This window comes from Nelumbo lutea, chromosome 5, assembly GCF_056320005.1.
Source record: "Nelumbo lutea isolate HS-2025 chromosome 5, American lotus-T2T, whole genome shotgun sequence".
NCBI lineage: Eukaryota > Viridiplantae > Streptophyta > Magnoliopsida > Proteales > Nelumbonaceae > Nelumbo > Nelumbo lutea.
Window position 1 is genome coordinate 14,459,699 of NC_142688.1, and position 17,415 is coordinate 14,477,113.

At 39.3% G+C, this 17,415-nt stretch overlaps 1 protein-coding gene across 1 annotated transcript; it reads left to right on the forward strand.

Annotated features, from left to right (window-relative positions):
* Positions 1-13,442: 13,442 nt before the first annotated feature.
* LOC148850506 (transcription factor MYB92-like) lies at positions 13,443-14,596 on the forward strand. The gene is made up of 3 exons (XM_088942943.1): positions 13,443-13,572; positions 13,647-13,776; positions 13,879-14,596. The coding sequence occupies exons 1-3, from the start codon at positions 13,443-13,445 to the stop codon at positions 14,525-14,527; spliced, it is 909 nt and encodes a 302-aa protein (XP_088799069.1). The 3' UTR covers positions 14,528-14,596.
* Positions 14,597-17,415: the final 2,819 nt, after the last annotated feature.

Below are 17,415 nucleotides of genomic sequence, written 5' to 3' on the forward strand. Positions count from 1 at the left end.
TATCAAGTTCCAAGAGTGGTGCCAGAACATGGGGATTCGGCAAAATTTCACGTCAGTCGCGCACCTGCAGGCAAACGGTCAGACGAAAGTAATGAACAGAGCCATCCTGCGCGGACTGAAAGCACGTCTGGATCGAGCTAAGGGATTGTGGGCCGAAGAGCTACCAAGTGTCTTATGGGCTCACCGAACGACCGAAAAAGCAGCCACGGGAGAAACCCCCTTCAACCTCACCTACGGCACTGAAGCAGTGATCCCGGCGGAAATCAAAATACCAACGTTGCGATTAGAAACATACGATGATCGGACGAACGGAGATGAGTTACGCACCAACCTCGACCTACTGAATGAGGTAAGGGACCTCGCGCACATCCGAACAGCGGCATACCAGCAGCAGGTAGCTCGCTACTACAATAGCAAAGTAAAGCAACGAAGCTTCCGAGTCGGCAACCTGGTCCTCCGTAAGATTATGGTGCCCGAACCCAGCATCGGAAAGCTTGGACCTAATTGGGATGGGCCCTATAAAGTAAAAACAACGCTCGGGGGGGCATACGAACTCGAAACATAGGAAGGCAAACGAGTACCCCGAACGTGGAACATCGTGAACTTGAGGCGATACTACCTATAAACCACCTAGCGAAGTGGACAAAATTAGGCCCTATGTGCCACAAGGCAAGCCGAGGAACTTCGGCGTGGACAGCACATTATCAGCTTGGCAAAGAATCAGTTCGCGGCATAAAAGACCACGGAAATTTAAAAACCCGGCAAAGAAACAGCTCGGGGAAGATGAGCAAGGGGAAAAACACTCCATTGCAAGAAATAGTACATTGGCAAAAAAAAAAAAAAATTACATGCCCGGAGCCACTTCTTCGCCATCGGAAGGCACTTCAACAACACCCGAGGTCGGGGTATGTATTCCGGATCATCCACCGACTCAACTTGAACCCCCTCCTGTAAGAGTCCACCATCAGATCGTCAAAACGCGGGGAGGCAATGTAGTCTTCAACTGCCTTCTTCTTGGCGTCTTCAATGCCTTGGGAAAAAATCTGTGTTCTCTCCCCGATGTCCTCCTGAAGATACTCGACTTGATGCTGAAAATCCAACTTCAAGTTCGCCATATGCTTGACAACTACCCCCATGGCCTCGGCGTCACGCTGAGACCTCGCCTGTCTGGCCATCGCGACGCGAGCAGCCTTTTCAGCAGCATAAGCAGCCGCCTCAGCAGCCCAGGTATTTGCCTCTGCAGCACGGAAGGCTTCTTCAGTAGCATGAGCGGCAGCCTCAGCAGCTCGCGCCTGTCGCGAGCTCCTCTCCACTTGGGTCGCCAAGGCATGAATCGAAGAATTCACCTACCAAAAGAAACAAGTGAGCAAATGACAGCAGAAGCAACAGAATAAAAAAGGAAGACAGAATCTAACTTACCACCATGGCATGTGTTACGGCGCGCCAAGCGACCTGATTCAAGGGAAGATCGGTCCACGCCGCGACCTCCTCGGGGAAAGTAGCGTCCCTACTCTTCTGAAGTGCGTAGTTCAGCGTCAACACGCTCCTAAACTCCCCTTGGGCTCCCGAGCCTGAGGGCCCAGCCCGCGTATGAGCAGACCCGGAGTGAGCAGGAGCACTTGAGTACGTAGGAGCGCCCGTATGAGTGGTTTCAGCTTAAGGCGCCCCGGTAGTCTCGTGCACCGGTGGAGTCACTTCGGGCTCCCTGGGCAGATCCTCTGGCGTATGGTCTGGGGCTTGGGGCTCCTCATCCAGGGGCAGCTCGGTACGAGTTCGCTTGGCGACCCGCTTCCTCCTCTTCATACCTTGGAACAAACGTCCCCCACGAGTTCTCTTCGCATCCATCACACCTACAGAAACGAGTTCGACATCAAAAAAAAAAAAAAGAAGCCGCATAGCCAGAAACCTACCCGAACTCAGGCCGGCTGCAATAAGCTTGGCCTCCGTTAAGTAGTGATGGCACCTTAAACCTTGCCGTGCCCATTGCCGGAGACCCTTCACCGTCTCTTTATCAAGAGTTACGCCCAGATCGGGAGCGGCCTCACCCCACCCGGTCTGAAAGGGCCATCCTTGTGCAGTTCGCACGCCAAAGTAGTCCCGCTTCCAAGCCGGGACCTTATTAGGAAGATCGTGCAGAAGCTTGAAACCCTGGCGAGGAGAAAGGTAATACGCCCGTCTCCCCCCAGGAAGAGAACTCGCCTGTCTCTTGAGCATCAAGATAGAGGAGAATATCTATAAGTCTAAGGGAAAGTTCTGCTCGCAAAAAAGGGAAATTGTCCCCACCAGGTTCCGAATAGAGTTCGGATGAAACTGGCCAATGGTGACACCGAAGTGATTTACGAGAAGGGAATGGAAAGGAAGTCGCAACCCTGCAGCAAGCTGCTCTCGAAAAATCGCGATCTCGTCGGGACCGTGTTCCCAAGGAAAGCTACCCGAAGGAATAAAATATGTGTACCCCCCAGGAAGATTGTAAGACAGAAGTATGGATTCAAGCCCCTCAGGTGTCATGGTCGAAGGGCCAAACCGGTCTAGCATCCAACCTCGGCGGGAGGTAGACGCCAAACTGCCTGAAGCGACTCAACCTACTGGTTCGTAGTCCTCAAACTCCACCTCAGGATCACTGAGGCAGTCTGGGGACATGGCTCGGTTGGTGGAACCTACATCGGCCCTACTCGAAGAATCGTCTGAGCTATCAAAGCTAGACATTGAGGAAAAGACGAATTCAAGAAAGTACTCACTGGAAAGTTTGAAGAAAAAGCAACGAACCGTGAACTGTATAACCAGCCTTGACGCGAGTTGGAAAAGACTTGAACGTGAGCTGAAAGGTTGGACGCGAACTCAGTAGACAAATCGCAGAAGTGACAACGACCGGGGTCCCCCACTATTTATAGCTACAGTAACCAAGAATCGACCGTGCAAACCGAAGATGATCCGACGGCCCACGTTCTTACCGACCGTACAACCCTTAAGGTCGAGACGTGATTGGCGCACGTCTTTCCAAAAAAAGTGAAACGTCAGCACGTCTTTTTGAAACCGACGTCGCTTCGACACGCGTCTTTTCGAAACTGACGCGTCGCACGTCTCCCTGACAATCGACCGCGCACGTACAGCAGTGGCGTGCCTTTTTGAAATGACCCGCTGTCACGTCCTAGCGGCGCGAATTGGTTTGAAATTTAAAACGCGCGGTCACAACCACCAGCGTTTTTGAGTAAGCACGTTTCCAGCCTTCTTGGAAACCGAAAGAACCCTAGCAAAAGCGTCTCGAACAGTGAAGGTTCGAAGGACGGGACAAATCCACCAGCTACCTCGCGAAAACTCCCCGCACCATGGTAAGACCCCCGGCGCAAGGAGTGGGAGGCAATTGATGAAGGAAGATTTGGCCCGACCTCTCTATTATGTGACACGTGGCAGAAACAACCGCTCGACAAAAGGGGCCAAGCCTAGGCGGGAACAAGGGGACACACTTCGCCGAACTGACCCTTGTAACAGCTCGGGATACACTTCGCCGAACTGAGCCACCTTGTAACGGCTCGGGATATACCGCCGAAACTGCCACCTTGTAACAGCTCGGGATAGACTTCGCCGAACTGCCACCTTGTAACAGCTCGGGATAGACTTCGTCGAACTACCACCTTGTAACAGCTCGGGATACACTTCGCCGAACTGACCCAGCTTGTAACAGTTTGGGATACACCTCGCCGAAACTGACCTGCCCTATAGATACCTCCGAGCTCAAGACCGCCTCGCTCAGCACTTCGCATCACCTTCTGGGCACCAAAGCCAAACAACTCGTACCATGCCTGACACTAGGGAAGTCCGTGCCCGAGGGCGCCACGCCTGACTGACTTGGGATCTGACGTTTGGCAGCAACACTCTAAACGGCCACCTGCCACCGCCACTGATGCCGCCATCTCCAGTTAGACGGTTAGGCAGTAACGGTTCTGTCTCAGCAGAAAGGACGACGACCGAATTGACAAGCACAAGGGTAATCATACCCGATCTGACAAGGGCCTCGGGATGAGTACACGAAGTGACTATAAGAGCCCCCTGCCCCCGACAACGGAGGTATGCAAACTTTGCGCTATCTGGTACTACCTTGCTTTTGAAGGATTCTAACTTGAGCTTCGGAGCCTCTACACCGGGTTCCCCCCGAAGCTTTCCCATCTCCTCCGTTTTAGGTTCCCTGCTACCTCGTTCGGAAGCAAGGCAGCGGACAGCTAAGACCAGCCGGATCGTGCTCCATCAGTATCCAAATCCTTAACCAACCAATCCAGCAAGTGGTTGCATTTTTATGTTCTGTTGAAATTTAAACCTTAATATAATAATAAAAATATGGTTCAAGTTAACGAATTAATCAAGATGTCCATCTATCAGGTTGCTGATTAATTATAATTTGGATGAAGCATATTCTAAGTCAATTAGTGGCAAGACTATCACAATAGATTTAATTTCTTTGAATACATAAACAATGTAAATAAGTGTGAATGCAAATATGTAGAGTGTAAAACGATGCATACAAATTTATTTTGTTACCAAATGGATTTTTAGTTTTAATGGATGCAAACATGAATTCTAATAAAACATATGCTTTTTTATCAAAAGCCCACTTGAATGCAAATTTACTTCCTTTTTATTGATACACTTTTACATCTTATTATCAATTTAATATGCATTGAAAAATGTATTTTATGTCATTCCAATATATAAATGTAATATCGCCAAATACAAGCAAAAGTGAAACAGAATGCAAATTTACTATGAACCGGGATTTACACTCCATTTGCATCATTTCCAAACGCAGCCTAATGATTTACACTCCATTTTATTAATTCAATTTGGAAGAGTACAAATAGATAACAAATATGTACAATATAAATACATACAAAATACATAATTTTGCATTTATACATTTGTATTTGTACTCCTTCCAAACTGAACCTTTTATACCAATCATAATTTGCACTAATGCAAGTGAAATTACAGTGCAAACAAAAAAAGTTGGATATTAATTAGATGATACAAGGAAAACAAAACACCTAAAAAAAGCTAGTTGAAGTTGACTTGAAAATGGTTGATTTTATTGTTTAAAACTGGATACACCTGTTTGGTTGATGCGGGTCAACATGGGAAATGCCCACCCGAGTCAAAAACCTGCAGGCTCGGGTAGTATCCGGATCAAGTCAAGAATATAATATAATTCCCATTCATAAGCTAGTGCCCTACCCAAAAAAGGAAAACAAGGAGAAGGAGACAAGTATCTCGAACTCGGGTCACTTGCGATCATGGGTACACCGGTTTAATCAGTAGTCCAAAAGCGTCAAGAAACCGGGATATACAGAAAGCTCATTATTGGGTCACTGGTTGGACTCTGATCTGCTGGTCTGGTTCAAGAGTCTTGACAACACTGGTAATAGTTGGCGGAGAAAACACGCATCAATTACACAAATTTCTTCTCTACTACCCACAAGAATCTTAGCCACACTTACCCACATGATATTATAGCTGTACATTAAGAACATCTTCTCATGAATGATAATATATAAGGAGATCGAAACTCTCTCCCAAGCCATGATGATCTACTTCTTCCATATATAGAACTTGAAATGACTTAATTAACCAACCTCGAATTACTAACTATGTCTTATTTGAGCTGATAAAACTATTGTTTTCACTACCATTCCATTTCTATATTCTCTATTAGCCTATGATGCCAGCGATAGTTGACCCAAAGGAAAAAAAAAAGAGATTAAGGCGTAGTAAGACCATTGTTCACGTTTTTCTTTCTTCTTCTTCTTTTTAATTATTTGTCGTCTAATTAAGTTCTAACAACGTAACATAACAACATCGTTTTTCGCTAATAAACAAATTAAGACTTACTAACAGATATGTTCATGATGTGTTCAAAACATCATTTCGGGAATGAAGTTCTGATCAATCTCCCATTATTACAGTGAACGTATGAAGGGATGGATTAATTATGCATGGTAGATCTTTTTAATTTCTTTGTCAATTCCAATTCCAGGACTCTGAGCGTCAAATTGACTGATCATATTCTTATCTTATAAATAGTTTTATAAGAATTTGACCCTTCATTCATGGCCGGTACAATGTTTCAGATTCATACGTAAAAGTAGCGACGAGTTTGGGTTGTTGGCTTCTTAATTCTTATCATCAGGTGAATGACAATATAATGAAGAGATGGATGTTGATGAATCATGATGATGATGTATTGTTGTCACAAACACGATTCTGGCGTCCTATACACGTAATACCACTAGCTATCTATTTGTTGTCTCATCCTTCAGTGGGCTGTTCATAGCGGTTTTCAATTCTGGGGAATGATCCATCCATCCCTGCCTCATCCAACTTAAATTCTTTCTATACATGTTTTTGTTCAGTCTTTACTATATATATACTAGTGGCAGTAGGAAGGACACGTGATGGTCCCATGTATGCTCCATTCCATCATAACTCACGTAGACGCATCGAGGAGGATTTATTTGCATGGTTCATGGTTGGTTTTGTTGCCAGTTAAGACAACAATTATCGTCACCTAATCTACCTACCTCTTTCCCTGCTCTAATTTAATTATCATATTGGTTGCATGCTAAATTCAGATTTCAATCAATTATACGTTAAAATCTGCTTATTTTTCATTGATTTACATTTTACGTTTTATAAAATATATTTTCATGTTTAAAAATTTGTATTTTTCATCATATTCCACTAGTCGTGTCGTTTGCTTTCTATCCCATTCTTGACATTATTCTTATTGTTGTAATCTCACAAATTAAATTCACATAGATTAATGATACATTGGTTAAGAGATGTATATCTTAAAGAATCTTCCTTCGAAATGCTGCCAGTGACAGATCATTACATTAGGGGCTAAGATTTGGGATGGAAGTCCATTAAAATTTATACGTATATTTAAGAAAGTTTAAAAATTAATAAAAGGTTAAATTGCTGGAACCTCCCCTGAAGTTTAGCAATTGCAATCACCTCCTCTTAACTTTTTAATACAGTTGCAATTAGACCCCATCTGGTAAAATCTCTAAAATAAAAGCATGAAAATGTCCAAAATACCCATACAGTAACTATTGAGGTTGGTTTCTATGGGGGAAAAACAATACAAACTTTATGAACAATAAAAACAAAGAGAATTTAAAGTTGCAGCTACCTTTGAATGATTGATATTTACTACTAAATTTGAAAAATAAATCAATTTCAACAAAAATATTGGAAGAATTTGGAATAATGATTCATATGAAGAAAAAATTTGAAAAATAAATATTTTTGTTAAAAGTAATTGCACCAGTATTTTGGACATTTTCAAGCCATTTTTAGAAAAATTCTACCAGAGGGGACTACCTGCAACTGTCAAAAAATTCGGAGGTCATTGCAATTAACAAATTTTAGGGGAGGTTTTAGCAACAAACAGAAACTTCAGGAGACTTCAGCAATTTACCCTAGATAAAATAATTAGAGATATATAATTTTATTTAAATAAAATAAAATTATTAAAAGGTAAAAGAAAAAAGTGAGAGAAAAATGCATAAAGGACCCCACCTACCAAATAACAAATTAATAATGAAAGCTCAATGGCCCACGGCCCAGAAAAATAGCCGCATTGACCACACCATGACAACCACGATAACCTTTGTGACAGTCCATCCCAATAGACTGAACAGTTGCATAGCAATCATCTCAAAATACTAATTTCTTTTTCTTTTTGTTGGATCTGTATATTTTGTCTATATGTATAGACAATATAATCAGATGGCCTCTTCATGGGCCATGTCAACTTACGTGACAACTAGAACTGTTCATGGGCCGGGTCGGGCTGGGTTCGAGTCGGGCTTTCACTCTATATTAATAGATTTGTTTAAGGCCTGAGCCCGATTCCGACCCAACCGACCATCGGGCCTACAACTTGGGCCCGAGCCCAAAATTTACCCCATGTTGTTACTACTGCTGAAGTGGCTGAATAGAGAGAGAGAGAGAGAGAGAGAGAGAGAGAGAGAGAGAGAGAGAGAGAGAGAGAGAGAGAGAGAAAATTATAAAGAAAAAATAAAAAAAAATGTATATATTAAATTATAAATATTTATATTTCAATAAATATTATATTATTTATATATTTTATATAATATATAAAATACATATTATGTATTTTATAAAATATATATTATTGAGTCGAGCCGGACTTTTTTAACAAATCCCGAGTCCGGCCCATAACACAGTCGGGCTTTCTATGTTAGGCCCGAAGTCAAGCCCGCGGGCCTAATTACATGATCAAGCCCGATCGGGGTGTGGGCAGGGCCGTCGGGCTACCTGGCCCATGAACAGGTCTAGTGACAACTCTTTGCTTTCCAATGTCTTTCTTTATTTGAATGAAATTTCCCTTTTGCCCAAAAAAAGAAAAAGACAACCCTTTATGACAATAGGATTTGATCACAAATCTTCGCTACAACCAATTAGAAACCTTTTCAGATTGAGCCAATTGCCAATTGTCACTGTAGAAGTTTCATTTATGAGTCCACATCTTCGCCCCATAAGAGGCCGCCCCACAACGCCCTACAGCATATCCCCGCTGTGTATTAGGAACATCTCCCGATGATAATACCACTCCCAATAATGTCATAATCGGGAGGTGTTCTCAATACACGGTGGGGATGTGCTGTGAGGCATTATGGGACGACCTCTTGTGGGGCGGAAATGTGAACTCTTCATTTATAAGTGAGTTTTCATTTGACATTTGTCACCATTAAATAATTTATTTTAAGATGTTATCAATGCACGTGTTGTAATGTGTTTGTGAGGAAATCAGATTTCATCCTCACGAAGGTTAATAAGTGCTGTAAGGACGATGTAAAGACCAATTTTATGAGGACAAAATTCTGGATGGCTCTTTTTCTTATTTCCATGGGACCTGATTTTCTTGGCCCCATGGGGTTGAGGATGGGGATGGGGATTGAGGTTCTCGCCCCGCCCTGACCTCGATTATATATATATATATATATATATATCAAACATATTTAAAATATGATTTGTAATTTAAAATTTTTATTTATTGTAAATAAATTTATTTTAAAAAACTGTTATCTAAAAAAATTCCAGAGATTTGAGTGATCGGGTCCTTATGGGAAACCCATCCCTATTAGGAACAAGGAATGTGATCCTCACCCCAAATTCACCCCGTTGCCATTCGTGGGATCCTACGAAATTGGTTTGACACTGAACCATGACTAAACTTCATCAATGTATTAGGATTTTGACCCGTTGGGGACATCACACCAAGTTGAAGTAAACCAGAGACATGATTTTCGTTTATTTACATATTGAACTAGAATCTTCACGTAAACCATTATATTGAATCTGTTAATGGATCTGATGTTACTATTTTTTTCCTTGTTTTTTTTTCACCATTTGTTCATATAAGTTCTGACTTCTGACCAACGATTGAACTTTAATTATTCACTTTAACCAACCAGACATGTTTTTGGTTCATTGGTCACTTGGATTTTCAAATTAAATGAAATATTAGGCAAGGAAAATGAGGAAGGAGACGGAGGAAGAATGAGTAAACCGAAAAAATTGTTCGCCATCTCTGTGCTTTTGATCCTATGTTGAATATCATTCTAGGTTTGACATACATCCTAACAAAGTTCATTGCCTAACATTGTCGCTGCTTCCTGCAACAGAACGTTTGGGATCGATGTGGCCAAGTTCCAAAAAAAAAAGACAATAATTGTTTCTGTCAAACACAAAAATTTTCAACTATTCCGTTCTCACGTTTTCAGAAGTTGGTTGATTCCGGAATAATAAAAAATACATTTTCTGCACTTATAAAATACGATTCCAAAAGAAAATAACGTTTGGGATCCCACTTGACACTTGTGTTTTTAAATCACATCAATACTTCATTCAAATAATAATAAGAAAACTATAACAGTATACCTACTCTTTGTACTATTATAGTCTTTGTCGGGCTGCTTTGTTTGTTTTATTTTTTATTTTTTGTGAGTATAGATTTGCCGTTGTTTATTGGGTGGGAGGCCTCGCCGGGGGCCTATTGTTATCCCGTTATGTTTGGTGGGCTGGGCCCTGTCTGTATTTCTTCTTCTGCTCTCTCTCTCTCTCTTTTACTTTTATTAAAGTAACCTACTGAATATATAATTATAACCGATGAACGTATGAATGTTGACTAACCAAACAATTTAGGATTTATAAGGGTCTGAGATTCTAGGTGGAAGGAAGCAATGGCCCATTGTCTTGCATGCTGACGTTTGAGAAGAAAAATATCTGTCCACTAGAATCTAGGATTGCATTACCACAACTGTACCACAATTGGGTAGTCCATCCCCCAACTCAAAAGTGGGAAAGAATTATAAATTACATGGCTTCATAACGATTCATCCGTCAATCAAACCCTGAGCACCCCTACTTTTAACAAGAATCCTTTTACAAAACTGAAGTCAGCATAATATCACTTTTATGAAAAGTAGTTTTATGAAAATAATTTTCTAAAAGCACTTTTATAAAAGTAATTTTACGAAAGCATTTTAATAAAAGTACTTTTACAAAAATATTTTTATAAAAAAAGTACTTTTACACCAAAGAACTTTTATAAAATCTCTTTTACAAAAGAACTTTTATAAAAGCATTTTTATGGAAGTACTTTTACAAAAGCACTTATACGAAAGTACTTGTATGAAGAAAACACCTTTATAAAAACACTTTTACGAAAATACTTTTTACAAAAACACTTATGCTAAAGTATTTTTACAAAAGTACTTTTATCATATCACTTTTTCAATGCCAAAAGAGTATATTTTTGTAATTTTCAGATTTTTTTTATTTTAATATATTTTTAGAATTTTTTATATGTTATATTTCTTTTATATAATTTTCGATATTTTATTTGGTTTGAATTGGACCCAATCCAATCCATTTACATTTTAATAGATTGTATTGAATTTGGACTAGATTGGGTCCAATCCATTTGTAAGTGGATTAACATTAAACTGGATCAGGTTGGACCAAATATAATCCAATTGACGCCTCTATTTGGATTGTTGGATCCCCAATACAAATGCGACTTCGAGTAAGGGCAGATTATTCGGTCAATTCAAAAAACATGGTTTGTATTTACATGCTTGAAGGTACGTACATTAATTCTTATTGGGGATCCATTGATGGATCCCGCTAATCGAAAGCCAGCAATTCCTGATGTAAAAAATATAGACTTACATAAGTAAGGGATGAATAGCTAGACCCATTTTGAGCTCCAAAAGAAATTGCCAGGTGGAAGACTAACTTAGGGAAGACTACTTCAGAAAAAAAAAAAAAAAAATCTTTGCACACTTAAATTTGTTAGTTCTACAATTGTTGAAGTACATATTTGCTAGTTCATCTTTTCTCTTGTCTTTACAAGGCAAAAATGGAGTGGAGCTGGTTAACTGGTCAAGATGATAGAATCTCAAATTCGTTTATAAAGTTCAAAGATGATAAGAAGTTGACCTTATAATAATAATAATAATAATAATAATAATAATAATAATAATAATAATAATAATAATAATAATAATAATAATAATAGATTTTGCAATGTGATGGGAACTGATTTTTATCAATTAGAAATTGACAAATTGATGGTATATGCCTTGGGCGTGAGTCATCACCACCACCAATGCTATCTTAAATTAACAGCCCCACGTTGACATGCAGATGCGAGATGCCCCACCCAGCCCCGCTCATTATATATTAATATATGGTATGTAGCTAAAACTTAGAAGCTAGCTAAGCTAGGTCGACTCCATCTCCATGGACCATGACCAGGATCTTCATCTATATTCAATTCAAACTCTTTCTTCACCTGTTTATTATTATCCAACAACAATATAAATATTAACACCTAAATCTATGGCAGCCATGTATGCAATATTAGATTAATTTATATCCATGACGATGGTATTGCGTGCATAATTTGGGTTCTTCTTACCAATAGCCGTTTGCCACGTGTTCATGATTGACGCTAACTTATAACTTCCATTGTTTGCAGGTTCGATTTTTTTTTTTTTTTTTTTTTGTTTTTGGAAATGTAGATGAATTGATTACCTATAACTACTGTTTAGTGCAAAGGACCAAATTCAGTTCTCTCCTCCTCGCATTATATATATCCTCCACAGGATCCGAGTCCGATCTGAATCGAACGGGTAGGATTTAATTTAATTTTTAATGGATTGGAATGGGAATATTCAATTAGAATTCAGTCCAAGACCATTAGCATCATTCAAATTATTAGGATTTATATATACATATTTAATTAATTAGTGCCTTTTTATATTAAATTTTATGTATTCTTGGCCAAATGCCTCCTATATATGATAGCTAGTCGTTATTAAATCATATAGGTACAACTCATGTTATCAGGTGAATCAATGTGCAAAACAATGCTCAGAGGGATTGGGGTGGAAGACCAGGTGAAGTCATTCCAATGTTTAAATCAATATTCTGTGTGTTTGCGAGCTAGTATGGATGTTACAGTGATTGGATGTGAGTAATCGCGTGTACCTAGACCTCGGAAGGGTTGGTGCCCTTATATAGCTAAGCTATCATGGGTCTTGCGAAACGGTTCCGGGATCTTTGGTCTGAGTGGATGAGATCCGTTTCCACTTTAGTCGGGGAGTAACATATCAGTTAATGAAGTTTATTGTCGCCGCCCGATTTGGGAAGGGAGAGGATAAGGCCTACTATTATACGATGTGATCTTGTGATGTTCGGGATCCACTGAGAAACTTCTAGAGTTGATTATGTGTCACTTCGGTTCCTGAACTCCAAACTGACTTAGGCACCGGGGTGTCTTTATGCCAAGGTGGCCGAACATTCGAACTCTGAAAAGTGCTGACTAATCTCCCTTTATTGAATTGTCATTCTATGGGCAGATCACAACCACGACCTTTACTTGCTAGGTCATGCCAAATTACCCCTCATTATTACTAAATAGCATATTGGATGGAGATTTCAATTGATCCCATCCATCCAAGGTGGGCCATATGGAATGGATTGTGATTGGTTGGCCAAATTATTCAAACTCCAAAGGTCAGGGGGTACTCTTTTTCTATTTAATGAAAATGCATTGGATAGATAGTACTATCGTTCATTCATATTCCCCTCAATTATTTTTTCAAAAAAGATTTTAATAAAAAACTTATTTTCCAAGAGGCAGATATTTGTTTTAAGGGAGGACAGCAAAAAGGAAACCAAAAAGCTTGTGTACGTCAGTCACTTTCAACTGAATTAAATAAGAGAAAGAGAAGAGAGTTTCATGTATATAAATTATACAGCTTAGAAGGCCGGGCGCCTCGTTCATTCGGTAGTTCCTGAGACGGAGGGAGTCAGGGAGGCAGAAATTAACCAATATTAATTAGCGACAGACAGAAATGGGAAGATCTCCAAGTGTAGAAGATGGTGTTAAGAAAGGCCCCTGGACTCCTGATGAAGACAGGAAGCTCGTCCAATGCATTCAGATACATGGCGATAGAAGATGGAAAGACCTCCCTAAACTTGCAGGTTCATTAACCCATACACTCTATCTTTCTCTCTCTCTAATGGGTGCATGGTTTTGATCGTCTTCGATATTGCAGGTCTTAAGAGATGTGGGAAGAGCTGTAGGTTAAGATGGAACAATTACCTGAGGCCTGACATCAAGAGAGGAAATTTTTCACAGGAAGAAGAACAGACGATTCTCACACTTCATTCCATTCTTGGCAACAAGTAATTAATTTCGTTAGTCTCTGCAAATTCTGGGTTTTGATCTGCCCGATTGTTTACACATACTAATATATCTCAAATTCTCAATTTGGTTTTGTATACCAGGTGGTCGGAAATCGCGAAGAAGCTCCCTGGCCGAACTGATAATGAAATTAAAAATTTCTGGAACACCCGCCTAAAGAAGAAGCTGATAAAGATGGGCATCGATCCGATCACCCACCAACCTCGAACTAACTTCTTCATGGACCAACCCCATCTGTTATATCGGGCTACTAGTACTCCACCAGAAGCTTATGAGTTGGCTAAGCATCAGTATTTTCAATGCCTCCTCCAGACGGCAGCTTTGTTGATGACAAACTCTTCCATCGGTTCCATGAACAGCCTAGTACTGAACTCAGTCTTGAAAGAAAATCCTGTTTTAGGTTCACCACAGCTCGACGATCTCACCCGATTTTCTGTTGGAACTGCATCTCAAGCTTTGCCTTCTTCAAACCTTTCCTCTCGTTTGCCTGCAGATATGCAGCTGCCACCTTTGAACGATGTGATGGACCGAGGAGAAAGCAACCAGCAATCACCATGTATTCATCCTCCCTCTCCTCTTTCATCACTCCCACCTGCTTCGCCTGTTACCAACACCATAATTAGTAACCAGGGTGGCAGCCGTGGAACTACTTCTGGCTTTCAAGAAGGAGATATTTCTGATTGGTCTGAGTTGCTTCTTGATGACTCTTTTATCTGTGAGTTAATTAATTGATTAGATTTTACCATGTTTGAGAAATTTCAGTGTTCAGACTGGATGGAGTTTTGACGACCCCCACTGCCACCGGAAAAATGTATTGCATCATTACCATGTAGACTGTAAACACACTGTCTTGTATGAACACAATCATACCCTAAATAAATCTTTACACATATACATACATAACTCATATAGAGATTCCATTTCTCTCTTTGGTTCCATATCCAAGCCTACGGAAATGGATCCAGGGTCCTTTGAACATGATAATTTGTAAAGGGAGGATCCATTTTTTTTTCCTTCTCTTTTATTAATTTAATTTTCAATACCATGCATGATTGACCGGGACGATTTATATTCACCAATTTAATAAACAGAAATTAATTATACCTAAACACGGCCCTATTTCGTTATAGAGTAAATATATAGAAACTATTACCCAAAGTCTTATTTTTATGAGGAAAATTTATTATATATGCAAATAAAAATGAAATGGTGTTTAAATGAATGTACTACATTCATGTGAACGGCCTTAACATAATTTTCTTTTATTTGTTCAAAACCTTTATATCACTACCAAAGTTAAAGCAAAAGGGTGGATTTTCAGAACTTAAGGAGATGAAAAATGAGAAAGGGCTTTTAATATTATCTTGCTTACTTTAAGAGAGACTTTGCAGCAAAAAAATTATGAGTAGAAATATAATAATCATAATACTAATAAACAAGATAGCATTTAATGTATTGCTAGTTAAAGTCTCCAAGTCCTAAGGCCACATAATCTTTTTTTTTTTTTTTGAATGCTGATACACTTCATAATAATTCACTATAAAAGTTTGAAGAAAAACTGGAGTTCTAGTCTTCTAGAACCTAAAGAGAAAAGAATTGGGAAAACATTACAAAACTCTTATTTATTTAATTATAACCTCATGATTTTAAACCCATCAATTCATAATTTTTGTTTCTTCATGACTAATTTTCATTCTTTGCTGTAAATCTCCATAAGGAATACATGTCATTTGTTAAACTTTTACTGAAAGACATAATATACAACTTTTATATTTTTAACCATACCAAATGCACTGAAAGATATGAAAATGATCTAGCAATTCCTACAAAGAATAGTAAAACAAATTGAAATGCCCAAGAGTTATGTATAGTAGCATGAATAAAGGATATCGATCGAGCTTGCAATGACCAAGTCTTTGCTTGGTACCCAATTTGAAGAATTTATTTGCAGAAAAAAAATGAAGAATTTATACTGCATTGGACCAGGGCCCCATCAATTTTTTTTTTTCTTTTTTTCACAAATGTTCAATCCAAACCTTGCCCTTAAGAATCTGAATTGTCCTAACAGGCTAGAGGAGGCCTGGCTTGTATAATACATGGGCTAAAATCTGGGCTCAAGCTCAGAAAATGGGCTAGGTGATGCAGAAAAAAACCAGCCTATAAGGTGGGCTAAACTCAAATGCCCATTGTGCCACCCAAACCCATGTACAACCAAGAAGTGCAAAGTGCACTACAGATGTAAATGATGCGCATGGAAGCTTGAACAATAATGACCAACTTTATGTGTTTTTCCTCCCCTCTTTTTATTTTTTTTCTGTTTGGGAGACTTAATAGTTCCTATTTTTAAGACTAATGAATCATATAAAAAAAATTCTCTTTTTATTAGGCATATTGTATTTGGCCGGAGTAGTACTAGGATGGATGATCTTCGGAAGTCCTTGAGCTGCATCCCTACTTTCTTTTACTTGACACTACTGATTTCCTTGAAGAAATTAATCACTGAATTTGCTTTGAATGAGATTCAAGTTCACAAGGAATATGATTCAACATGTCATTACTTCAATGGTGCTTTGAGGTGACAACTGTGTATGCAGTTCAACTATCAAGTTCCTTAGAAAGCATGAATATAATAAGGGAAAATGTACTACAAAGGGGGCTTTGAACTGATTAGTTGCTGCTTTAACAGCTCTTAATGTGTGCCCGTTATATATGTTATATCCTCATTAAGGGTAAAGATTAAATATCAAACACTCAATTGGAAGCCAAAAATGACTTTGATGATCTGTTTCATGCGACCCCATTTGGGTTTTTGCAATGTCTATCAACTTGTAAGCTTAGATAACAAGGACCACTATTATTGACTGATGAATGACAGGAAACTAATGGGAAAATTATTAGGAATTGGTGCAATTTACTTAGAAAATTAATTAGTTCCTAAAGATTTCGTGAGACTTGGGCCGTCCGGATAACCCATAAAATTATGACCCGGTGAGCATTCTAGTTTTTAGTCTGGCCTCAGTCAATACAACATTGGTTCCAAATGAAAAGAGGTCTATAAAATTTGAACATATGACCCACTAAGTAAGAAATTAGTCTTTTAACTTTGAAGCATGGTTTTTCAACCGCCGTTGATTCGGACGGTCGGACCATTCAGTCTGGGAACCGTTCAGGCAACCGGTTCTGTTTTACCCCAAATCCTCTCTCTGACAAAATCGTTGAATTGATCAATCACCCATCGATCTATTTAACGGTTTTTGGCTGTTTTTTATTTTTAATTTTTATTGTCAAAATGGGCCATTTATTCAAATCGGATGAACAAATATTGATCCAAAAACCACTGGCCAGAACGATTCCATTTCTGGGTCATTTCTAAAAACCATGCTTTGAATGCTTTAAAGAAAAGAAATAAACGAAATGTAGGTGGATTGAAATTTTCTTTTGAGCCTGAAAAAGAAAGAAAGAAAGAAAGAAATTAGTCTATTAACATTGAGCTAGTCTATATATTAAATTCCTAAACTTGCCGCCCCACATTAAAAACAGTGACACCCAATTTATTTGAGATAATTCATGCCTAGCTAGTAATAAGCTTGTCGATTTTAACTGAGCAAATAATAAACCCC

Coding starts and splice junctions, on each gene's coding strand:
- LOC148850506 (XM_088942943.1), top strand. CDS start 13,443: ATGGGAAGATCTCCAAGTGTAGAAGATGGTGTTAAGAAAGGCCCCTGG. Junction 13,573..13,646: donor AGACCTCCCTAAACTTGCAG/GTTCATTAACCC, acceptor TCGATATTGCAG/GTCTTAAGAGATGTGGGAAG. Junction 13,777..13,878: donor CATTCCATTCTTGGCAACAA/GTAATTAATTTC, acceptor TTTGTATACCAG/GTGGTCGGAAATCGCGAAGA.